At 51.8% G+C, this 25,562-nt stretch overlaps 1 protein-coding gene across 4 annotated transcripts in view; it reads right to left on the reverse strand.

Annotated features, from left to right (window-relative positions):
- Positions 1-1,858: 1,858 nt before the first annotated feature.
- Positions 1,859-25,562, reverse strand: part of LOC125432985 (zinc finger RNA-binding protein-like) — a 50,252-nt gene continuing 26,548 nt past the window's right edge. For 3 of the 4 annotated variants that reach the window (XM_048497195.1, XM_048497194.1, XM_048497196.1), the window contains exons 8-19: positions 23,060-23,217; positions 20,654-20,773; positions 18,478-18,626; positions 17,736-17,877; positions 17,060-17,247; positions 14,769-14,940; positions 14,015-14,159; positions 8,158-8,255; positions 7,694-7,789; positions 6,724-6,835; positions 5,066-5,163; positions 1,859-2,258 (exon numbers count right to left, since the gene is read on the reverse strand). In XM_048497195.1, the coding sequence (XP_048353152.1) occupies positions 2,076-2,258; positions 5,066-5,163; positions 6,724-6,835; positions 7,694-7,789; positions 8,158-8,255; positions 14,015-14,159; positions 14,769-14,940; positions 17,060-17,247; positions 17,736-17,877; positions 18,478-18,626; positions 20,654-20,773; positions 23,060-23,217 (1,661 nt within the window). In that variant the 3' untranslated portion in view covers positions 1,859-2,075. Of the gene's footprint in view, positions 2,259-5,065; positions 5,264-6,723; positions 6,836-7,693; positions 7,790-8,157; positions 8,256-14,014; positions 14,160-14,768; positions 14,941-17,059; positions 17,248-17,735; positions 17,878-18,477; positions 18,627-20,653; positions 20,774-23,059; positions 23,218-25,562 lie in introns of those variants that run through there. The other variant, XM_048497197.1, reaches the window with a different exon arrangement.

Here is a 25,562-nt window from a genome sequence, read left to right on the forward strand (position 1 = left end):
ATCTGAATTCCCCAGATAAGCCTCCACAGCTCAGGCGGCAGAGCTGGGAATCAAACCCGGTTCCTCCAGATTAGATACACGAGCTCTTAACCTCCTACGCCACTGCTGGTCGGAATGGTAGTCGGAATGGTACATGAGCTTCGTGCAAGCGGCCTGATGCCGAGCAATGGAAAACTCCGGCAGCTGAGAAAGGAAGAGAACACCAGGATATGCCCAGGACACCTGGAAACAGCTTCAAGGCCATGGAGGTGTTTCAGCTGTCAGTGAAAGCTTTGTGAAGTGCCTCACATATTCTGGGGGCCGAAATGCTGCCCCCGGAAAGCAGCACACCCAAAAACGAATTTGAACGCTTTTTTTTTGGTAACCTAAAGTGTAATTTTGGGGGTGGGGTGGATGAGAGGGCATTGGAGAATATATCGGAGAAGTGTGCGCATCTGGAGACAAGACTCAAATGCCTCACTTCCTCGTGCGGATTTCCAGGGTAAACAGTCAAAGTTACACAGAATGAGGGAGAAAGGATATCTTTATTTCAGGGAGGGTGGCCCTGCCCCCCCGTTCTCCTCTCGCCCTCAAGCAGTACCAGTTAATACAGTCAAAAATGGGTGTCATTTTTTAAAAATCCAGATCCAACAGCAAGAGTTAAGTTTAAACCCTTATTTTAACAAAAACACCACAGTCGTTTTAGGAAAAGCCTCCGCGGAGGAGAAACGTGTACTCTGGCCCATGAAGCCAGGATCCGAGAAGGGAAACCTCCCCCCACCCCATCTCCCCAAAAAGGGGTCCCCTTTAGCCACGTCATGAGGTTACAGAGATTCAAATTTCAGCATCTGTGCAGCTCAACGGGTTGGGTCCTGCGAACGCGCACGGGGAAGGCCCTTTACGCCAGAGAAGAGGCTCTGCGCGCGGCAGAACAAAGCTGCAGCAGCTGAACCCCACTATGGCTGCGCGTTTACAAAAAGGCAAGAGGCGGGAAGCACAAATGCACAAACGCAATTCCAAATGCACCTTTGGGCGTGGCCTGCTCTTTGCAAGGCACTCAAGGTAGCATATGCCTGGTTCAGGAGACACAAGTGGCCCCCCATGTGGAGATGTAGACCACCCCGCTGTCCTTCCCTGTTTCCCTGGACAGCCGGCTTTTGGGCCTCTTGCTCCATTGTCCCCCCCCCCCAAAAAAAATGTTATGACCTTAAGTATTGGCATGAAACCTCTGACCTGTTTGAAGAGGGCGGGGCACGTTGTGCTCTCCATCGTTTGGGGACTGAAGCTTTTGCCCCTAGCCCCGTGGTGGCGAACCTTTGGCACTCCAGATGTTATGGACTACAATTCCCATCAGCCCCTGCCTGCATGGTCAACTGGCCATGCTGGCAGGGGCTGATAGGAATTGTAGTCCATAACATCTGGAGTGCCAAAGGTTCGCCACCACTGCCCTAGCCCGTTGTAAATTGATATGTGAACCAACCCCCCCATTTAATATCATTCCCTCTTTGTATAATTACACCCAAACATCTTCCCAACTGCACTCAAGGATGGGTGGGGAGAGGAAAACAGGAGGACGTGTTTAAGGGGAAGAAGCAGTCGCAGATGGGGGCCATCCTTTCCAGCAGATGCCCCGGGATTCTTTAAAACGGCCACTTCTGCCTGTATTCCCGTGAGGAATTTCACCCAACTCGGGTTTGCTAGCCTAAAAGCACGCAGCTAAGTTTGGGACAGCGGGAGACATTTCTGAAGCTCAGGTCCACTGTCAGTGAGGCAAGCCATTTCCTGAAAGGGATGCTGAAAGGACGCGGCTGCGAGGAAGGCATCTTTGCTGTGCGTGGGGTCAGAAAGACGAGGGCTGTTGCGGAAGCAACCTTTACTCTTTGTGGCATGATGGAATCCCTTTAATGATTCAAACACAGTAAAACAAAATCTACAGTATGCTGTTCCAAGGTGTCGGGGTGGGGGCGGAAGGAGAGAAAACACTCGAATTTACCGAATTGTAGACTAAACAGCAACATTATATTTTTATATATATATTTATATATATAAAAAGCAAAGTCATGTCAACGTTGGCTTAGCCAGTCCTGCAACGGTGGTCAGGCCTTGTCGTCCTCATCCTCTTTCTTGTCCTTCTTCCCGTCCCCTTCGCCCGCCGTCTCCTCGTCCGTGTCCAGTCGCCTCTTCCGGCCGTGCACGGCAAGCCTGCTTTTGGACAGCGGCAAGGGCTCCATGCCGAGCACTTTGTGGATCTGGCGGAATGCCAGCATCCGCAGGGCATGCTGCGGGGGGGAAGGAAGACAAGCCCCTGCTGAAACGCTTTGTTTTGGAACAGCCACCACGAGTGGTAAAGAAGAGTTTGTTTTAAAAGAACAACAACAGTTCACTGCGTAGATCTGGGCCTGCTGCTAAGGGGGGAAAAGAAGCCCCTTAAAAAGTATGTGGTCGCAAAGCTACAAGCGTTGCAGATCCCTGCTTGGAAACTGAATGTATCCTTGTTGTGGCGGGTTTTCCAGGCTGTGTGGCCGTGGTCTGGTGGATCTTGTGCCTAACTTTTTGCCTGCATCTGTGGCCGGCATCTTCAGAGGCGTATCACAGAGGGAATGTTTTAGTGGGGTATATATTGTCCATATCCCAGGATGGGGAACCAATCAGTAAGTGTTTGGGTGGAACTTGCTATGCAAATATGTGGTTGATAGTATTGTATGGCAGGTGGGGTTTTTCAGTCCAGGGAGCGATTCATATTTCCATGCCCTGCAGCAGCAGCAATATTGGTGAATGCAAATCCTGTGTTTGGTTGGAGTCCATTGTTCATGAACTTAGCATGCCCCTGGGGTTTGCTTTTGGTGTTTTTAGGTACTGGTAGCCAAGCTTTGTTAATTCTCAGAGTCACTTCCCAACCCTGGGACATGGACAATATATACCCCACTAAACATTCCCTGCTCACTGGACAGCCTGCCTCTGTGTCGCAACCCTGGACTTCCTTGGCTGTCTCCTCTCCAAGGACTAACCAGGGACAGCCCTGCTTGGTTTCTGAGATCCAACAAGGTCAGCCCAGCCTCTTGCTTCCCTGTAAAAATGAGTGTTTCAAGCATGCGTGGATCTCCCCTGCTGACACCACTACCCAGTCAGCCAAATGTAAGTTGGGAAGCTGCGGAAACAACAGTTCCCATCAACCCCAGCAAGAATAATTACTGGGGCAGGCTCTCAGCCCCACCTGCCTCACCAGGTGCCTGTTGTGGGGAGAGGAAGGGAAAGGAGCTTGTGAGCCACCTTGAGTCTCCTTGCAGGAGAGAATGGTGGGGCATAAATAAATCCAAACTCCTCTTCCTTGGGCTCCCTCTAGTGGTAGCTGTACCTGCTGCGCCAGCAAAAGCTGCAGGAGACCAAATTTGTCCCCAGGAGACTTGCGGTTTCCAGCCACGCAGGAGGAGCCTGACCCCAGAGGCCCTCCTCCTCTAGAGGCAGCGGGGCCCTGATCCCCACTTGGGACACTCGTGGTACTCTCTGAGCAATCGGAGTCATCTCGTCTCCACTCTGCATGTGGGCCTCAGACTCCGAAGAAGGCAGCAGAGCTGGCCTCAGGGACGGTGGGCCTGGGACCCTCTCGGACTCTCCACTGGGCCCAGCAATGAGGCCAGGTGGGTTGGGGCGCTAAGTGCCCTTCGTCCCCAGGCACATCATTAGCACCCAACTGGTGTGAAGAAGAAGAAGAGTTTGGATTTATATTCCCCCTTTCTCTCCTGCAGGAGACTCAAAGGGGCTGACAATCTCCTTGCCCTTCCCCCTTGCCCTTCCCCCCTGAAGGAAGCTCCTTTGTGGATCCAGGACGAGGCTGGATCCAGGATCCAGGACGAGCCTGGTCTCCCTCCCCCTCCCTCCCTGCCTTCTCTGCTGACGAGACGTGGGGTTCATCTTCCCCATTTCTTGATTCAGCTGAGCTGCTCCAAAAACAGCGACCTATACGAACATAGGGCTGTGGAAACTGGAGGATGGGGAAGGGAAAGGACCACCCCTGTAGTTCCAGGAGGAGCGAGTTTTCCATGGGCCAAGTGTGAAGGGCGCAACCCCACCGAAGGAGAAAGGAAGTCTGACGCCAGTTCACCCGGCGCAGGTTATCTGGCTCAGTGAACCGCAGCCAGGCCCAGAGCCTAGCTGAGAGCCAATCTGCAGAAGTGGTTAAAAGTGTTTTGACTAGTAGCTGGAAGGTCTGGGTTCAAATCCCCACTCTTCTATGGAAGCTCGCCAGGTGGCCGTGAGCCTGTCACACTCTCTCAACCTAACCTACCTCACAGGGTGGCTGTGAGAATAAAATGGAAGACAGGAGAATGACGTAAGCCACTCTGGGTTCCCACAGAGGGGAAAGGGAGTGTATAAGTGAATTAAATAGATTTGCAACTGGTCCCCAAGCAAAGCAGTTATAGCACAGGTGTCAAACTCGCGGCCCTCCAGATGTTATGGACTACAGTTCCCATCATCCCTTGCCAACATGATGCCGGCAGGGGATGATGGGAACTGTAGTCCATAACATCTGGAGGGCCGCGAGTTTGTCACCTATGAGTTATAGGAAGACTACCTGAGGGAGAGACCAAAGGAAGAAAGGTTGTGCATTTCAATCTTCCAGGGCAAAAGGGTCAGTCGGGGTTGGGAATGGAACACCCAGCACTGCCCAGAGCAACGGGGTGGGGGGGGGAGGCAGGACCACAATGAATAGAGACACCTCTGGGGTGTGGTGCGGTAGAAGATGCCAGCCACAGATGCAGGCAAAACATCAGTAGAAAATGCTACTGGGACACGGCCATACAGCCTGGAAACCACACAACACCCCAGTGATTCCGGCCGTGAAAGCCTTTGACAGTTCACTGAGACATCTGTGGCCCGCACTGCAGAAATTCTGGATCCATAGCAGAGCTTTCATATGCGGGAAGTCCTGAACCCCAAACCCCCGGCAGCTCCACATGAAGAATATCAGGCCCTGGCAAAGACTGTTCTTGGCCTGAGAACCCAGAGAATCACTGCCAGGCCAAGTTGATTCTCATGCGTGTTTTCAGGTACGGCAGAACTTTTGCTAACGGGGGGAGGGACCCACCTGGCTGCTGGCCGTGATATCCTCCCGCGACTGCTGGCTCATGCTCTGCAAGACGTCGGTCGCCTCTTTCTCACAGGGGTCTTGAAGCCCGGGGCCATCTGAAGGCAAGGAGGAATGGCACCACCAATTACATGACCCAAACGGGAGGTAGCGAGGGGAGGTAAAGGCGCGTTTTGGCAGCTGGAGGCCACTCCCACCCTGCAAGGAACAGTCCTGTGGCTTGCTTACTCGGTTCGTTGACTTTTGCACAACCATGCCCCATGCCCCCCACCCCACCCCCATTGCCCCTCTCAAGAACACCCGGAGTTGCAAACGAGTGTCATCAGTTCTCCCCAGCTCTGTGCACACAGCACAAGATGACCCTCTTGCCCACGCACCCTCTGCCCTGTCATCAGGGGTCAAAACTGGTCCTTTCAAGCCAACAAGGGAGAAATTCAACTGACCCCACTGAGCAAATCTTCAGAAGTCGGGACCAGAACCCGAGGGAAATGCTCAACGCTTCTTCGGCCCGGAGCACAAAGCAACAGCATTGGCAGTTCCTGGGCTTCGTACGTGCTTGGGTCTAGGGCTCAAAGCACTGGGGCCAACACACGCAGCCCCTGCCTGCAGGTATTTGGCTGGCATGCTACAAAGCACACCTAGCTTCCCTTGCGCACGTTGCATCAGTTTACCATGGTGAGCAGCCCCGGCAAAAATGTATGGAGGGGTTCTGCAGTTTGGAAGCCAGCCTGCAAGCTGACAAGAGGGGCCCTGAGTTGTATCCCAGGGGCAGAATGGAATGTTCCCACCTTCCCCCAGCGCCCGCTACCCCCCCCGATCTCCATGAAATGCTGGTTCTGGCAGGAAGGGAACCCTGAAAATGATCAGCAGAGGGAAAGGGGAATCGATAGAAACTGCCAATTTAAGTTGATTCTAATCAATAAATCAATCAATTGCTTTATTGCTTCAGGACAGGGCCTAGCAAGCAATATTGTACAATATAGCCATTCTACTGTTGCAGGAAGTTCTCCCCCCATTTTTCCCGTTCCCTGGCAAGGTGTCCTCTATAGGAATAATTTGGGCAGTGCCCTCTAGGACCAGATGGTGTGTGTGGCTCAGCACAAGTGTGGATGCTAAAATAGGGCCCCCTTGGAGAAACCCACCAACCTGAGACCTCTTGGAGAAACCCACCAGCCTGAGGCGCCCCAAAGGGTGATCACTACTGCACAGAGGCTTATCGGCTGCCCTCTCCCCTCCTTGGAAGAACTCTATAATTCCCGAAGCCTAAAGAAAGCCCAAAATACTCTGAGACACCCGTCTCATCCAGCACACTCTCTTTTTGAACTGTGACCATCCGGCAGACGATACAGGTCTATCAAAACTAGGACAAAGAGGCTTAGAGACAGCTTCTACTCTAGAGCTGTGGCTATGCTAAACTCTGTGGCTTCGTGTTGATGTGTTTGGGGCTGTGTAGGGATGGGTGGAGGAAGGGGAAAGTGAGGATGGGGAATGTCTGGAATTGTGTGCATCGAGGAATGCTGCTGTAAATTTCGTTGTGCGTGCACAATGACAATAAAATGCTTATGCTTATGCTCTTATGCTTCTTCCATAATCCAAGCGGTGGTCAGATCCACAGCCGTGGAAGGGAGGTGCCGCAGGGACACCTGGGCGGAACTGACCTGACAGGAGCATTCCAGTGGCGATGCACTCCAGGACGCGCCGGATGGCCTCGCCAGGACCCAACGGCCCCGCAGTGCTGCTCAGAGCCCTTTCGACCAGGAGCTCCATAGCCTGGGGAGAGGGGGACGGAGATTTACATTTAGAGAAGACAACAACATTCATGCCTTGGAGATCTCCAAATGGGAGCAGGTGTTGACAGCAGACCAGAAACCTCCCCCTGGGAGAATGCCGCCCAGGCAAGAGTTCACAGGCAGGAGCTGGGCAAAAACCAGGGTCGCATCAGTTCAGAAACATCAGCACTGCCAAGTTGTTCGCTTCCTATTCCGTGTTAACAGAACTCAAGATAAGCCCCCTCGTATTGGTGGGCAAGAGATTCAGAAGAAGAGTTTGGATTCATATCCCCCCTTTCTCTCCTGCAGGAGACTCAAAGGGGCTGACAATCTCCTTGCCCTTCCCCCCTCACAACAAACACCCTGTGAGGTAGGTGGGGCTGAGAGAGCTCCGAAAAGCTGTGACTAGCCCAAGGTCACCCAGCTGGCGTGTGTGGGAGTGCACAGGCTAATCTGAATTCCCCAGATAAGCCTCCACAGCTCAGGTGGCAGAGCGGGGAATCAAACCCGGTTCCTCCAGATTAGATACACGAGAAAGAGAGAGAGAATAAAAAATAAGAAAGCTCTTCAGAGAAGTTACCACTGGAAGACGAGGTGATGTCCACCATTTTGAAAACAAAACAAAACAGTGTGTGTGGGGGGGGGGAGAGAGGAGGGGTTAATAAGGTCTGACAGGAGTTTTCTGCCAGAGAACTGCACCAAAGAACAGCGATTATTTCAGTCCTCAAGAAGATGGAGGGAAATCACTCCTGGATTCTGGGCCTTTCGCGCTCTTTCGCAACAGCGTCCGACTGTCCAAGAGATCTGGCAAGATGGCCCCAAGACGGCTAGAAGTTGGCTTCCGTCCCTGTCTCCTTACCCAATCCGGAAGAGCACCCCATGTTGGCACACGCTGGCACAGGTCCCGCAACACCCGGATGATGATCACACAGGACTGCAGGCCGTTCGCTCGGGCCTTGGGAAGGAAACGAAACACCAATGATGTCGTGGGAGAAGAAGCCCTCTGGGGTGGGGGGGAGGGTAGATCCTACAACAGCAAAGCCCAAACCGCGTGCCAGGAGGAACCATCCAGAGGTGCTTGTGGACTCAACACCACCCGCCCTCTGCGCTTATCCTTCCACAGCTCGGATCTTTCGGTCAGAACTGAAATGGCAAACGAGGCAGCTCCAATGCTGATCTTCCCACGGGTCTTAGTTAAAGAAAAAGGGGAAGGGATTCACTCAAGACGGTTGCTCCCTTGCGTGTCCTCGGCTTGCTGGGCAGGCCAGGAAAAAAGAGAGAGAACTACACATCCAGACCGTCTCAGAGAAGCTCCGGCTTTACCTGGAACCATTTGGCGTGGCGAAGAGCAGCTAGTGACTCCAGGCACTTCTGCTTATCCAAGAAATCGGACGACTCGAGCTGAGGTTCTGGCGAGGCCTCTGAAGAAGACCAAGACTGGGATCAGAACTGAATCACATCACAGGTGCACACCCATGAGCACCCAGCCTCTCCGTAGTCCACGCTGGTCAAAGTGGGTGGCATGCTCAACTGTGGTTTCATCAGACCCCAGTTGGTCAGAATAGTAAGGCGGGGCGGGGTGGTATGGTCATTAAACCAGGCCTGACTATAGTTCTCCCTCTGACAGGAGGTGGGTACGGTTATTTCTCCCGCCCCTTCCCAAGCTGTCCTGGGAATCCACATCCTGTTGTTAAAAGGATGAGATAAGGAGGCTCAGCTTGAGAGAGAAGCGTCGGGTTTTTCTGAGAAGGTGTGTGTGTTCTTTGGAGTGGGAAGAAGAGGAGGAGTTTGGATTTATAAGGAGATTCAAGGGGCTGACAATCTCCTTTCCCTCCCCCCTCCAACAACAAACACCCTGTGAGGTGGGTGGGACCGAGAGAGTTCCAAAGAGCTGTGACTAGCCCAAGGTCACCCAGCTAGTGTGTGTTGAAGTGCACAGGCTAATCCAGTTCCCCAGATAAGCCTCCACAGCTCAAGTGGCTGAGCGGGGAATCAAACCCAGATTAGAGTGCGCCTGCTCTTAACCACTATACCACTGCTGCTCTCCTGGGGAGTTAGTCATTTGCTTTCTGTATTTGTAGAGGAGTTTTGGCGGAGATTTACCAGTTCTGTCAATAAACGTATGGTGTCCTATTCTACCTGAATCGCTGTTTCTGAAAAAAGATTTACTAAAATTGAAGTGATTTCCTTAGACAATCCAGGGTGGGGGGTGGGGGTCCTGACAGGAATCAATCAACACCAAGCGAGGATTATTATTATTATTATTATTATTATTATTATTATTATTATTATTATTATTATTATTATTATTTATTTATTTATTTAATTTGTATACCGCCCGATCCCCGAAGGGCTCCGGGCGGTGAACAACATTCACTACAACATCAACAGGAGCGGTCGTACAAATATAAACACATAGGCTCCATCCCATAAAATAGCTTAAAACTCATAAAACAGCAAAAAACCATAATACATAATAAAAGTCCGACCCCAATTTAAAACCTACCCCATGGGGGGGGGATGGCAGGACCCCTCAATATGAGGGGACCCTGATGTAACTGCCCTAGGGGCAGGGCAGTAAGGGGGCACCATGTCAGCAGCTGGACACTCCAAAGGCCCGGTGGAACAACACAGTCTTACAGGCCCTGCGGAACTCACCCAGGTCCCGCAGGGCCCGGACAGCTGGAGGAAGGGTGTTCCACCAGGCCGGGCCAGTGCCGTGGAAGGTCCTGGCCCGCGTGGAGGCCAGCCGCATCATAGAGGGGCCCGGGGCCACCAGTAAGTTGGCCTCTGCAGAGCGCAGAGGCCGAGTTGGGACATATGGGGTGATGTGGTCCCGAAGGTACGAGGGTCCCAGGTCAGCAGGCAAAGCCTTAAAGGTCAAAACCCACACCTTGAAGATGATTCGGAATTCAACCGGGAGCCAATGCAGCTGTCGCAACACAGGCTGGATGTGTTCTCTGAAGGCGCCTCCTGTGAGCAGGCGTGCTGCCGCAGGTTGGACCAGTTTTAACTTCCGAATCAAACGCAAGGGAAGGCCGGCGTACAGCGAGTTACAATAGTCCAGCCTGGAGGTGACCGTTGCATGGATCACAGTGGCCAGATCCGCCTGGGAGAGGAAGGGAGCCAACCGCCGGGCCTGGCGAAGATGGAAAAATGCAGTCCGGGTTGTATGGGCCACCTGGGTCTCCATTGAGAGAGACGAATCCAGGTGGACCCCCAGACTGCGAACAGAGGGGGTCGGCGCCAATGAGACCCCCTCCCACACCGGCGGCTGGAAATCCCTAACCTCACCCCTGCGGTCTAGCCAGAGGATCTCCGATGGATTCAGTTGCAACCTGCTCTGCTGCAACCAACCAGCTACCGCCTCCAAACAATGCTGGAGAGCCGCAGGGGCGGCAACCGCTCCCCCCTCCATCAACAGAATGAGCTGAGTGTCATCAGCATATTGATGACAGATCAGCCCAAAGCTCCGCACCAACTGAGCAAGTGGTCGCATATAGATGTTAAATAATAGCGGGGATAGCAGCGCTCCCTGCGTACTCCGCACTGAAGCGGGCACCTCCGGAGGCTTCATCCCCGCACCACACTTGCTGACTCGATCCCGGAGAAACGAGGCAATCCACTGAAGGACAGTGCCCCGTACCCCGGAAGCGGCCAGGCGGTGGGTCAAAAGGTCGTGATCGACCATATCAAACGCTGCGGTAAGATCTAACAAAACCAGCAGCGCCGATCCGCCCCGGTCGAGTTGCATACGGAGCGTGTCTGTGATGGCGACAAGAGCGGTCTCCGTCCCATGCCCAGCACGGAAGCCGGACTGGAAGGGGTCAAAAGCCGATGCGTCATCCAGGAAACCCTGAAGCTGCTCCAACACCACTCTCTCAATTACCTTCCCCAGAAACGAAAGATTCGAGACGGGGCGGTAATTGGCCAGATCACCTGGATCTAACGATGGTCTTTTCAAGAGTGGGCGGACCACTGCCTCCTTCAACCCATCCGAAAGACCCCTTGCTCAAGGGAGCCATTGATGATGTTCAACAGATGGGGTCGTAGCTCCGCCCGGCAAGCTTTTATAAGCCAGGAGGGGCACGGATCCAGAGGACAGGTAGTAGGTCTAACAGCAGCCAAGGCCCTGTCAACAGCGGCTGCGGAGAGCAGGGAGAACTGGGCCAAACTTGGGCCCGAAGACGGCAAGGGAGCCTCCAGTTCACTAATTGTAGATAACGTGGCGGGAAGGTCCCGGCGAAGCAACGGACTTTATCTGCAAAACTCATGAATGCCTCACAGCTAATAGCCAATCGATGATTTGTAGACCCTTCCGATAAGGAGGTCACAGACCGAATTATAATGAAATAATTGCTTCGGGCCGGAGCTAGCAGACGCAAGCGAGGAGGCGACCACGCCCTCTCCGACTCCTTCGTTGCCATCTCCTCGGCCTTCATAAACGCCCTATAAGATGTTCACAAGCTCCGTCACGAGATTTCCGCCACACTTGCTCTTAGTCGCCTAAGCATCCGTTTCATATGGCGCAGCTCCTCGGTATACCAAGGAGCCTGCCGAACACGGGGGCGAAGAGGACGCCGGAGCAACAATCTCGATGGCATCGGAGAGCCGGAGTTCCAGTCCTCCACCTGCTCATCGAGTGTGCCGGCGGGTTCAGGGTCCCGCAGAGCATTCAGGAAACCAATCGGATCCATAAGTCTCCGCGGGCGGGCATAAATCAGCCCCTCGCCTAGACGGGTTTGGCGTGGCAGGGCCATCCGAACCTTCAAGGCGTAATGGTCAGACCATGGCATTCTATCCGTAGAGGATATGACCATATTAACCCCCAAACCAAAGACCAAATCCAGCGTGTGGCCGGCCTCATGAGTGGGGCCAGAACTTACCAAGGAGAGGCCTAGTGCCGCCATGGATGACACCAGGTCCGCAGCCACTGTACATGAGGCGGTGTCGGCATGGACATTAAAGTCCCCCAGAACAATAAGACTGGGGAACCGCAATGCCCAGTCCGCCACCACCTCCAGCAGCCGCAGCAGGCTGTCCCCTGGTGCGCTAGGCGACCGGTACACCAGGAGGACCGCCATCCTCTCCACGGCCAACCACTCTAGGCCGACACACTCCATGCCGGCAATCTCTGGGATGGGGGCCGCCCTGAAGGGAATGGAATCACGGATGAACATCGCCACACCTCCCCCCCGGCCCTGTGTTCGTGGCTGGTGGAGGCACGCGAACCCGGGTCTGTAATGCTCTGGAGCCTATTTTAATATGCCTAATAAAGGTTGTTGTATTGTATAGATTTCAAAGTCAGGTTTATAAACCATCATTTATCAAAATCTGGGGGAGGGGTTGCCACCAAGCCATAGCTAATTTAGCTGATCAGACTACAGTGGAACCTTGGTTTTCGCCGGTAATCCGTCCGGCAACATGTGGCGAAAACTGAAACCAGCGAAAACCAAAGCTACACCGTTTGCGCATGCGCTACGCAAACGGAGTAGCAAATTTATGCAAAGCGTAAATTTACGCAACTGCGTAGCCGAAAAGAGAGGTGCCCGGCAAAAACCGAGGCCAAAAAACCGCCGGGGACAACCGGCGGAAATTTAAACGGACAAAAACCGAAGGCTACGATTACCGAGGTTCCACTATATATCATGTTACTTTCCTTCCGATACCTGCTTAGCAAGGTGTAAAAAAAATCTACTTGATTAGATTTGGGTAACTCACTTTGCACCATTACAGAACTTTCAGGCTGAAATAGTTCAAAGCTTTTCTCATCCTTGGGCCCGTCATCAACCCACGGAGAGATTGCCACTGAGAAATCAGAGGGAGGGGGAGACTGCGAAGGGCAGCCAAGCAGCCAGTCTGGTGGGCTTTTCAAGGCAAAACATGTCCAGAGACAGTTCGCCGTTGGCTGCCTCTGCCTCACGCCCCTGGTATTCCTTGACGGCCTCTCACCCAAATTCTAACCAGGGCTGACCCTGCTTAATTTATGAAATCTGATGAGATCAGGCTAGTCTCACACGCCCAGGTCAGAGCTGGGGTATGTCGCATCATCTAAATTCTACAACCACGGCTGTTTTGTTGAGGAGGGCTGATGTCCACCAGCCAGTCCCCACTTGAAGAGCCGGTCAGCTCTGCAGGCTGCCAACGTCCAGACCAGCTGCCCTCCTCTGATGGGCAGTGGCTCTTTGGAATCTCAGACACAGGAAGGTCGTCCAGAGTCCCTGTACTGAAGATGCTGGAGACTGAACCCGGGATATTCAGGAAAGGACTATTTTAAGAGGGACTGAAAATAAAAGGGTGGGGCGCAGCCTCATTGGGAGCATCCCAAAATCTCCAGCCTTTATGGATAGAAAAGGGGCGCCAACCCCTCCATCACCGTCTTTCTCATATGTTGCTACTGATGTCTGTTGTTTATGTTATGTTTATTGTATTGTCGAAGGCTTTCATGGCCGGATTCAACTGGTTCTGGTTCTCTGTGATACACCTCTGAAGATGCCAGCCACAGATGCAGGCGAAACGTTAGGAACAAAATCCACCAGACCACGGCCACACAGCCCGGAAAACCCACCAGAACCAGTTATGTTTATTGTTGCTCATAATGCTGTGTGATAATGCTATGTTATTGTTGTTTACGTTATGCTTATGATGTTTATGTTATGTTATTGACTTTATGTTTATTGATGTTTGTTAAATGATGTATTGTCAAAGGCTTTGTTAAATGGTGTTATGATTACTGGTGTTGTTATTATATTGTTGTGCACCGCCCTGAGCCTCTCAAGGGAGGGCAGCATATAAATTAAATATACAATACGATACAACACAAGTAAAGCGGCCTCTGCCTCTTCCTTGGACTGCTACAAACTGCCTTTTGTTCAGGGAATGGGTGAGGTTCAAACCTGCAAACAGCATCCAAATCCGGTGGATTTGACCACTGTAAGCAATTCCAACCGTAGCCAACCCTCTTCAGCCAGCACTTGGAGCAATAACCAAAAGCAACCTCCAGTCGGAGCTGGAGAACTCTGTGGCCAGCATCCACCGCTGCCGGGTCAGCCAGAGGCGTGCCCAAATGCCACCACGTGTGTTTTCAAGGAGGGGGAAAACCCACCAAGACTAAAACTTAACGGTCCTCTCTGAAACGGGCGCCCATCGGAGCACAGAAGCGCAACAAGCAGCAACTGACCTGCGTCTGCAGCGGGAGCTTCTTCTCTCACCAGTGGAGAGGTGAGAGACACCGTCACCTGCATTTTGGGCTCCTTGGTCGAGCCAATGACGATACTGGCTTCCTCCACGTTGGACACGACTTCATAACTATCCTTGGTCACCTTCTGGGAACAAGACCCGACAGCAAACGCCGTCATCCTCGGCGTGCCACTCCTCAGTCCGCCCGCCCACCCTCCGCCCTTTCAGCCTCTGTCCTCTTTGAGTTTTACCCCTCTTCAAAATCATTCCCTTTTCCCACTGCTTTGATCAGGGGACTCCCCACCTTATCCAAATTTTGACATCGGCTTGCCAGTCTCCCTTCTGCCACAAGGATGAGCTGTCTGTCCCGGCCTCCATCAGCCCTCCTGAGGCACCTCCCACTCCATCTTTTGGCCCCAATATGCTAATGACTTTCCTCTCCTCCACGCAAGTGGCCCAAGAGTGGCCAATGGAGTCCACTGCCTCCCAGTAACAAAGAAAAGGCTGACAACTACACTGGGCAGGGCTCCCCCAGCTGTGACTCTGCTCCCCCACCCCCCACCCCCCACCCCCGACTCGGAGCAGCCTGGACTCCTTTGCTGGGGCCTTCTGGGGATTGAAACCCAGAGGGTTTCGGAAGAGATTTTTTTCTCCCTGGTCTGATTCTTTTTTAAAAACTTTAAGTTAATTTCAATGTTTATATTCAGATTGATTGATTTACTGTCACAGACCAACTGGAAAGAATGGGATCTTACCCCCAGATGCTCAGGCAGCTGCTCTGCAATGCTCCGGAGGAGCGTCAACGTCGGCTTCTGGGCAGACAACAGGATGAGGTGCACATTCCTGTCCCCACGAAGGAGCAGCCCTTTTGCCAGGATGCCCACTCGCATGACCCCCTTCAGCACCCGGGGCACGCCGTCCGTCTTCCTGTGGGAGGGACACGTGAGCACATGAAACTGGCGCGGAGCGAATCAGGCCCTCAAGCTCGGTCTTGTCTACTCAAACAATCCTGGGTCTTACTTTCATATTGTCCACTCGCTAATCCTTTTAACTGGAGATGCCCAGGACTGAACCTGGAACCTTCTGCGTGCAAAGCAGATATTCTGACCCTGAGCGATTTCCCACACACAAGAGGACTGGGTGGCACCCCAACTGCTTAAGCACCAACCAATAATACAACTAGTAGAAATCCAGCATGGCAAGAGGGAGAAGCAAAGGAAAAAAAACAAAGGGGGGAAAACGCGTGGGAAGCGGCTAAATGCGTTAACCAACATATGCTTGAGCATTAAAATTGCTCTTAGCTAATACTGTACAGAAAATGAATTCAATGACTGAACTAACAATCCCTTTGTGTGATTATTTCTTACTATACAGTCTTAAAGTAAAATACAGACACCTTGTCCAGAATACCAAAACACACATAAGAACATAAGAACAAGACTGCTGGATCAGATCAGAGTCCATCTAGTCCAGCACTCTGCTACTCACAGTGGCCCACCAGGTGCCTTTGGGAGCTCATGTGCAGGATGTGAAAGCAAGGGCCTTCTGCTGCTGCTGCTCCCAAGCACCTGGACTGTTAAGGCATTTGCAATCTCAGATCAAGGAAGATCCAGATTGGTAGCCATACATCGACTTCTCCTCCATAAATCTGTCCAAGCCCCAGTTAAACATAGTGGTTGTCAGAGTGGTCTTTATTAGGTGTTCTGCTATTGATGTATGACCGCATAAGAAAACCACTGACCACATAGGAAAACTGATGAAGAAGCATAACCTACAAACAATCTACAGACCCACTACGAAAATTCAACAAATGCTACAGTCGGTAAAGGATAAGAGGGATCCTCTAGCTACTGCAGGAGTCTACCGCATACCATGTAGCTGTGGACAAGTCTACCTAGGAACCACCAAACGCAGCCCTCAGACACGAATCAAAGAACACGAAAGGCACTGCAGACTATTTTAGCCAGAAAAATCAGCAATAGCAGAACACATGATAAACCAACCTGGGCACAGAATATTATTTGAAAACACAGAAATTCTGGACCACTCTGACAACCACTACGTCAGACTACACAGAGAAGCCATTGAAATCCACAAGCACATGGACAATTTCAACAGAAAGGAAGCATGAAAATGAACAGAATTTGGCTGCCAGTTTTGAAAAACACTAGAGTCAAGACAGTGACTAATCAGCTCCACACAGACACAGGATGACTATAGACAATCAAAGAGAACAAAGGCCAGATTACTTCTATTCAGATGCCTCACCTATTGACCTTGCTATCTCCATTGTTATTCACATGCTACACTTAATTGTTACTCAGTTGCCAGACCACTCCTATTCAGATGCCCTCACCTATTGACCTTTACTCACAGGTATATATATTCCACTTGCTTTCTTTTCCAACTATCAGCTCCTCTGAAGATGCCAGCCACAGATGCAGGCGAAAAGTCAAGAGAGAATGCTGCTAGAACATGGCCAGACAGCCCGGAAACCCACAGCACCCAAGTGATTCCGGCCGTGAAAGCCTTCAACAATATATTGTGCTCTTTTTCCTTTTACACAAGGGCTGCCTCTTAAATACGTGATATTGAGAATTGTCTCTTAACGGTGAATGATTATCTAGAAAAGCTGCCAAACGGAGAAATCCTCATAGAATCCACCATGGTTGAAAACAATAGGGAGTGTGCCATAAAGGCTGCTGTGAGATACTGGCTTTGGCCATTGGGGATGACCCTGACCTAGTTCTCACCCAAGAATGGGGGAGACGCTCAGCTGCCACGCTGAGTTTCTTTGGAAGGCAAGACAGAAAGGAATGGATGGAGACAGCCAAACAGAACAGGTGGATTCCCAACAATTTAAGCAATGCCTTGGGATGGGGAGGGCAGATTACCTCGGCCATGAAACCTACAGGCCTGGACCAATCACCTTCTCTCCACAGCAACTCTCTCACAGGGTGGTTGTGAGGATAAAACAGGCAAGGGCAGATCTGCCCTTCGAAGAGGAGAGGAACAGAAGCGCACTGGGTGGATAGGTAAGCATTACCCCGGCTCTTTATCGCCTTCCTCTTTCCCCGATTCTTGTTCGGTCAGCCAGTCAGAGACGAGCCTCAGGGCGCGCTCCGAGTGCGACACCACAGTCTGAATGGCCTGTAGCTCTTCCTCCGTCGGGTAGATGCTGGAGTGCTTCGCCATGATGTGCCGGTCGTTGGAAGAGTCTGGCCGCCGGGTGGGCTGCGGGAGATAAAATGGAAGGCTTTAACTAGCAATCTGGAAGGAGGGGGAAAAGAACAAAAAACAGATTGCAAACTTGGCAAGAGAACTGCAATAATGTTTGGGGCAGGGGACGGAGCTCGCTTTTCCAAAACTCCAAGCCAAACTCAGCTGGCTGTGGGTCCTATGCAAAGTGTGACCCTGATCGTGGGTGGTTTTGGGGAAGTCACAGGCACAATTTACGTCCTGCAGCACATGCAGAGAATTCAGGCTCAGCCTCTGTGCAGGACTGGGGCACAAACCCGCTATCAGGGCTTTTGCGGGAAGAGCAGACACTTATAGAACCTTGTTAAGACACAAGAAGGGGAACCTGTTCCTCCCTTAACTGCATTTTTCTGGAAAAGTTCTGAGTCTAATACCGGAGGTGGGCTAAGGAAAGACAGCACAACGTATGAACCCTGGAAATCTGAGAGCTGAAGTCACCAAAATCCCGAAGCGAGGGGATTTACCAAGAGAGGAGGCACTGGCACCCCAGGCCTGCCCATTAGGGGCGGGGGGCGCCAGTCTGCAGCCAGACGCCGACGCCGCTGCTCCTCCCAGTACAGCTGCTCTTCCTCCACTCTCCGCCAGTACATCTCCTCTTCGTAGCGTCTGCAGGAGATCGGGGTGGGGGAGAAACGGTAGGCGCAGACAGAGTTAGAGCGCCTTAGCGGCAGAGAAGCCCATTCCCTAAATAGGAACCGCAGATTGCCATGAGTGAGAACAAGAACTCAAAAACCCACCCAGGGCTACAACGAACACAAGCTTTCCTTCTTTATCCCCACACAGAGCAAAATGCCAAGGGAGGAAGGAAGAACCACAGTCGTGAATAATAACTGTGCACCATCCAGTCTCAACTGGCTCAGGGCGACCCCAGACCACAGGGCTGGCAAGGCAAGAGACAAGCACAGGGGGTTTGCGGGTCCCTTCTTCCGCACAGCAACCCCACCCGTGCTCGGCAGTCTCCCAATCAGGTGCCAACAATAGCTTGCCACCTGCTTCAAGACCTGGCGTGCCAGCCAGCCACACCCCATGGGCTTCTTTTGGGCCCCTGCGCTGCCAGGCTGCTTCCTTAGCTGTGGGCTGGCGTGACGCTTGATACGAGCCACCTGCCGGCTGGGACACAAACAGCAGCCTGGAGCTCACAGCACCCGGTTCCTCCCCACCCTGGGCATCGACCGATCGATCGGCAAGGGGAGGGTGACGACTCGCCTCATCTCCAGCTGCCAGCGCTGCTCTTCCTCCCGGCGCCTCTTCACCAGGGCTCTCAGCTGCTGCTTCTTCAACAACTTCTCCTCATGCAGCTTGCGGAGCCGGTTGCTGGGCTTGATCTCCACGGGGAGGTCGGGGTTCACCTTCTTCTGCAAGGAAGTGACCAAGACCCGAGGCTTGAAGGACAAGCTCCCCTACAGGGCAGGCATTGCTTAGGAACACCTGGAAACAGGTGCTGTGTGGGTGGAGGGGGGGTTGCGCATGTGAATAGGGGGCATGCGTTCAAGTCCACCAGTTGATCAACTGGCATTCCCTGCAGCCAGTATGGCCCCCTGGTGCCAGCCACCCAGTGCAGTCTAAATCAATTATTACTGTTAATTGAATTGATAGGGTGCCCAGCTCTATCCAGACTGACTTACTTACAACAGCCAGTATACAAATACACCAGTGTACCAATGCAAATCATGTATGTTTGCACCTACAAACATTGATTTATATATTTATATATCAAAATACAACTTTAAAATTTGAGTTCTATTTCTGGCCCCATAAATCATTGATATAAATCCCAACCAAGGGGGGGGAGGGGGGAGGAAAGCATAAAGGGGACAAAAAAGGGGAGGGGAGGGGAGGCCAACGAAGGTGGAATGCTGCTGCCGCCCTCAGGTACACCAACGATGGTGGAACTGGCTTTCAGGGTCAGATGGCTCACAGCCCCATCCAAAGGGGGAGGAGGGAATCTGCCCATGGGACCCGCACTGGTGGATCTCCCCTCCCCGGGGCGCTTGCCCTGACGGAGGGTGACTGTGCCGGGGTGTGGCCAGCACCGCTCTCCTCCCTGGCGCTGGGGCGCAGCACCAGACACAGTGTCAGCATCCCAGTGCCCCTGCCGCTGACACAGCAGGCGTCGACTGGGGCAGGGCTGTGGAGTGGGCTTTCTCCTGGCCATTAGCCTCATTATCCCAGGTGTCAGGTGGTATAAGTCTATTCAGGTGGTTGGGGTTGCACCAACCAAAAGGTGGCCCAACAAGGATATCTCGGCGGCAGGGAGACTTTTCGTGGTACAGGCCTCCCCACGCCTCTACAGAAGTGGTTGGCAACGTGTTAGCCCTATCCCCCCCCCCCGTCCCCCCCCCAAACCTGGTCACCAGGGCTTTGAACTTCCTGCCTGGATTTGCAAGTACTTGTCCAAAAACAACACTTTAAAAAGTGCTACAAAATTAGGGGGGGGGGGGGCTGGAGCTAAACAGTCCTGCTGGACTGGAAAGGCATCATAACCGTGACCGATGTCGCTGTCACGGAGGAAGCAATGAAGGAAAACGCTGCACGTCCACCTAGGTCCGTGGTGGCAGGGGCTGATGGGAATTGTAGTCCATAACACCTGGAGTGCCAAAGGTTCGCCACCACGGACCTCGGCTGATTTCTATCCAGCCCCTTCCCTTTCCACAGGGAGGGAAGAGCTCTTGGGGTGGGATCCAAAGAACTTTTTGGAAGGGGCTCACAGCCTAGATCAGGGGTGGCCAACCTATGGCGCTCCAGATGTTCATGAACTACAGTTCCCATCAGCCCCTGCCAGCATGGCCAATTGGCCATGCTGGCAGGGGCTGATGGGAACTGTAGTTCATGAACATCTGGAGCGCCATAGGTTGGCCACCCCTGGCCTAGAAGCTTCCAAGCCCCAGGCTAGTCCAGACCTGGGGGCGGGGTTGTAATGGGGAACCTTTTCATAAGTTGCTTTAGCTTGATCCAGAGGGGGGAAAAAACTCCCAACCAAATAAATAAATTACACTTAAATTTTAAAAAGTACTACATCTGGCTTGGGGTGGGCGATACGGCATGGCTCAGAGGTTGGGACCCTTCCGGGAATGCAGAAGGCCTCCAGTACAATCTTTTACGTGCTGGGAAAGACCTTTCTATACCTAAGGCTACCCACAATTACAGGAGACATCGCTAAACTGGGTGGGATGGTGGATCTGACTCCAAATGGCTCAAGGGAGAGCACCAGGGCTCAAAGCAGGACGCTGGCAGAGCACCTCCTTTGCACGCAGAAAGTCACGGGTCTTCCATACCACCCTTCCGCAAGCAAGGGAAGAGGGAGAGGGAGAGGGAAGGGGGGGAGAAGGCCAACACGACTGCATGCAGCTTGGCTCGTGGGGACACAGCCACTGCACCACACCTTGTACTGGATCCTGTGCCGCCGCCCCTTCAGGTGCATGTCCTTCGCATTCGGGTCATTGAAGCTGCACTCGCAAAGCTTGCAATGGAAACGGATCATCTTCCCTTCTTCGTTGTGCACCTGGAAGGCAGAGGAAGCATCGTCAGCTACAGGCGGTCCAAAGGAGCCTGGAAAGCCCTGCTCTGGTGAGCCACAGAGTTTATTTGGGGAGTTTTTATGCCTCCTCTCCAGCTCGAGTTGTCTTAGAGGTAAAAAAAGGTACAGATTACACACAAGGCATCTGTTGCAGACAACGTTTCTTTTTCCTCCAGCCCCACTTCCATTTTCCAGTCTCCCTGCGACAAGCAAGACCACTTGTAGCACAAATGTAATTCTGCTTCGCTGCCAGAGCAGTGAGATTTCTCAGTGAGCACAGCTTTGCCCCGGACCTCTTCCCTCTGCCCACGGACAGCCTGTCTGGCTCCACCCTTCCCACTCCTCACACTGCTGTCCACGCTTTCCCCCTTGCCCCGTTCCATGCTGCTGGCTCCAAATTTTATGTACACTGAAAAGGCCACATCCTCAGGAAGATTTATCAAAGCCAGATGCTACTGGATACACACAGCTCATTGTGGGTTTTCTGCTGAGCTTAGATAAACTTGCAGTGATCTGAATTGCGTGCTGGGAAAGACCTTTCTATACCTGTATGCTTTGGCCTATTTTTGTGGAGGCTGCAGCCATAGTGGTCTCACAGCCCCACTTGTAGATTCTGTTCACACTAGTGACTGAGTAAAATATTAAGCTATCCAGTTCTACTGACTGCTAGTCATTGTTCATTCACGGTTTCAAGTGCACGAACTGCCTGCCTCACCTGTACAGCTGGAGATGCAGAGAGAACATAAGAAGAACATAAGAAGAACATAAGAACTAGCCTGCTGGATCAGACCAGAGTCCATCTAGTCCAGCTCTCTGCTACTCGCAGTGGCCCACCAGGTGCCTTTGGGAGCTCACCTGCAGGAGGTGAAAGCAATGGCCTTCTGCGGCTGATGCTGCTCCCGATCACCTGGTCTGTTAAGGCATTTGCAATCTCAGATCAAAGAGGATCAAGATTGGTAGCCATAGATTGGTAGCCATAGATCAGGGGTAGGGAACCTTTAACACTCAAAGAGCCATTTGGACCCGTTTTCCATGGGAAAAGAAAACACTTGGAGCCGCAAATAATTTTTGACATTTAAAATAAAGATAACACTGTATATATTGGGTTTTTTTACCTTTTACTCCGCTCATTCTGAGAAGCGTATGGATGGGGCCAGCAGCTCGGCCTCACCGGCTGCCGGGAAAGCGCCTGCCCCGCTCAAACGGGGCGGGCGAGAGGGGAAGCCCGTGGTGCAGCCCAGCTGGCCATGGGCAGTTGGTGCGCCTGCCCTGCTGCCTGCAGGACGGGCAAGGATGGGGCCGGCGGCTCGGCTCGTGGAGCCACAGTGCAAGGGCAGAAGAGCCGCATGTGGCTCTCGAGCCACAGGTTCCCTACCCCTGCCATAGATCGACTTCTCCTCCATAAATCTGTCCAAGAGCCATGCTTGGGAGCCAGATCCCGCAAACCGATCAGTCCTCCAGTTAAGAAAATGGCCCTTCAGTGGACACAAGCGATCTGGGGCCTTAAACACTCTTTTCCCCTCACCCCCACTCCTTCTATTCAAATGATGTATCAAACACCACCCAATTGTTAAGCGCTGCACAAAACTGAACACCAAAACAAGCTTACAAGCTTAGGCCCAGGAGAGAGGGCAGGGAAGAACCCAGGGTTGGAAGGGGGAGGGGGGAAGGATTGGTTATTGGGGGTTTTTTCCCCTGCATTTCTTGTTCACTGCCAAGTAACAATTACAATCAGTGTAAAGATGATTTGTCTGCTCAACAATCCCGAGGCTGAAATAACGGAAATCGTAACCAAATTTTTGTTGCGCGTTTTGAACTAGGTTCCCTGGGCTTTTGTCCACATTACTTTTACTGTTCTCTACTGGATTTACTCTTTTTTGTACCTATGTTGTATATGCCTAATAAAGATCTCTGAATCTGAATCTAACAATAATTATAAAGGAACTCTCAGAGCATTATATATATATATATATATTTAAATCAAAACAGGAACCTCAACTGCCAACTGCCATTAAAAGTTTATACCCACTTCCAACCTCCAGGTCTAAACAGACCCGTCCTGTAGCTACGACAACTGCCATATTTTTTTTAATAACTGCTGTTATAGTAAACACTTGGAAGCCTGAGGACAGAAGGAATTCGTTAAAACACTGAGTTAAAACACAGGACTTTCACAGATCCTCCTTTCTGAAGGTCGTGGTTTCTTACAGCATCAAGGGCTTGGATTGCACTTGACCCATTCCCAATGCGGAAGGAACGTTCGGGCCTCACCTCTTCCACATAATCATAACCGACGGGATGCACATCAAGCAGCTCTCCCGGGCTGTCCCCATCCAGCTGCAGCTGTTCCACCGGAAGCCCCACTTTGGGAGATGTGGCTCTCGCCGCTGCTTCCTGTTTCGCAGGGGTCCCCTGCAGCTTGCTGGCTCCTAAATTTGAAAGAGGCACGACTGTTTAAGGGAGGGATTGGGAGGGGGCCGTCCTCCCCTGACGCCCAAGAACAGCACTTGTTTCCACCCTTCAGCTCCCTTCAGTGGAAAGAGATGGTAAAAGACACTGTACTATTTCATGCAGAGGGCGGAGATTTTTTTTAACAATTTCATTAATATAAAAAACATACATACCAACAAATAAATGCTTCTACTTTACATGTAGAAATCTATGTTAAATCTTATCTCGTTACATTTTGGTATTAATAGCTTAGAAAACTACTTATATAATTTGATTTCTAAATGTACCGTATATACTTGCATATAAGTCGAATTTTTCAGCACATTTTTGTGCTGAAAAAGCCCCTCTCGACTTATACGCGAGTGAGGTGTATTTTAGAAAAATATTTTAGGGTTTTTGCTTTGTTGGCCACTAGGGGGTGGTTTTTAGGCTAGCAGCACCAAAATTTCAGGGTATCATCAGGTGACACTCCTGATGATACCAGCCAGGTTTGGTGAAGTTTGGTTCAGGGGGTCCAAAGTTATGGATCCCCAAAGGGGGTGCCCCATCCCCCACTGTTTCCAATGGGAGCTAATAATAGATGGGGCAACATTTTGAGGGTCCATAACTTTGGACCCCTTGAACCAAACTTCACTAAACATGGGTGGTATCATCAGGATAATCTCTTGCTGATACCAGCCAGGTTTGGTGATATTTGGTTCAGAGGATCCAAAGTTATGGATCCCCAAAATGGGTGCTCCCATCTCCCATTGTTTCCAATGGAAGCTAATAGTAGATGGGGATACCCTTTTGATGGGGATACCCCGAACCAAACTTCACCAAACCTGGCTGGTATCATCAGGAGGGTCTCCTAAAGATCTGAAATGTTGGTACTGCTAACATAAACATTCCTTCCCTGACAGGCACCCTCAAATTTTCCCCAGATTCTCCCTTTAAATCACCCTAGGGCTCGCTTCATTTTCTCCTGCGTGGGGTAGTGGTAAAAAGTGGTGGACTCTAATCTGGAGAACCCCCTTGATGGTGTACTGGTGTACTGAAACTGAAATCATGATCTTTTCTCCTACAAAGCAAGACTTCAATAGAACTTGTACTAAGATTAAAAAATAGGGAGGGGAGGGAGGGGTGGAATGCAAGGGGAGGGGAGTGAGGGAAGGGAGGGAGTAAGGGAGTAAGGGGTGGCATGCAAGGGAGGGGGCCCGGCATCTGGACATGGCCCACCCACCCTAGCAGAGGGAGAGGAAGGAGAGGGAGGAGGAGGGGTGGCATGCAAGGGAAGGGGAGGGAGGGAGGGAGGGGAGGAAGTAAGGGATGGCATACAAGGGAAGGGGAAAGAACATGGCCCACCCACCCTGGCGGAGGGAGAGGGAGGGGTGGCAAGCAAGGGAAGGAGGGTGAGGGGAGGGGGTGAGGAGTGGCATGCAAGGGAGGGGAGTGGATTTAAAGGGAGAATCAGGGCTTACAGAGCTAGTTTACTGTTTTTCTTTGAAATAAATATTCAAAAACGTTTAACCTACTGATGCCTCAATTAATGTAATTTTATTGGTATCTATTTTTATTTTTGAAATTTACCAGTAGCTGCTGCATTTCCCACCCTCGACTTATACACGAGTCGATAAGTTTTTTGTGGTAAAATTAGGTGCCTCGACTTATATGCGGGTCGACTTATACACGAGTATATATAGTAACAGGTTTGTCATATCTAATGCTTAGTATACTTTATATGTAATGTACTAATATTGATAAGAATTACAACAATAATGTCCTACTAAGCTGTCAAACCAACTGGTAACTAATAGGAGAGATAAGGATTACTTATAGCAGGGGTGGGCAATTATTTTTTCCATGGGGCCGCATAAGAAACAGAAAATGTTGTGGAGGGCCGGGCCAAAAGGCAGGGGGGCGAGGCGCTTTTGAAAGCCCCGCAGAAGCTGGCAGCCAAGGCAACCGGGCCTTCATGCGGGTTTCGCAAAGACATTTTCTCTATCGCTACTTCCACAGCAAGGCAGGGGTTAGGGCACCGGTCCAGGGTCATCCGCTGAGACCCAGATAGGGCCCGCGGGCCGTATAATGCCCAGGTCTGACTTATAGGATTAAAACTTCCTCCCACCCTCAGTCCACAGATCAGGACCCCTTGGTGGACTTCGATGGGGAGATTTTTAAAGGGTTCCCCTGTTAGGATGCTCTTGTTGGGAGGGGGGACATGTCTGGGAGTGCTTCTGCAGGTGCCTTGCTATCAACAGTGCTGGCCTTGGAGTTCTGCGGCTGGGGAGAGCCTCCAGGCTGGACACTTCTGCCTCTCTCTGTTCCCATGTAGGGGTGGGGA

This window comes from Sphaerodactylus townsendi, linkage group LG05 (genome assembly GCF_021028975.2).
Source record: "Sphaerodactylus townsendi isolate TG3544 linkage group LG05, MPM_Stown_v2.3, whole genome shotgun sequence".
Taxonomy (NCBI): domain Eukaryota; kingdom Metazoa; phylum Chordata; class Lepidosauria; order Squamata; family Sphaerodactylidae; genus Sphaerodactylus; species Sphaerodactylus townsendi.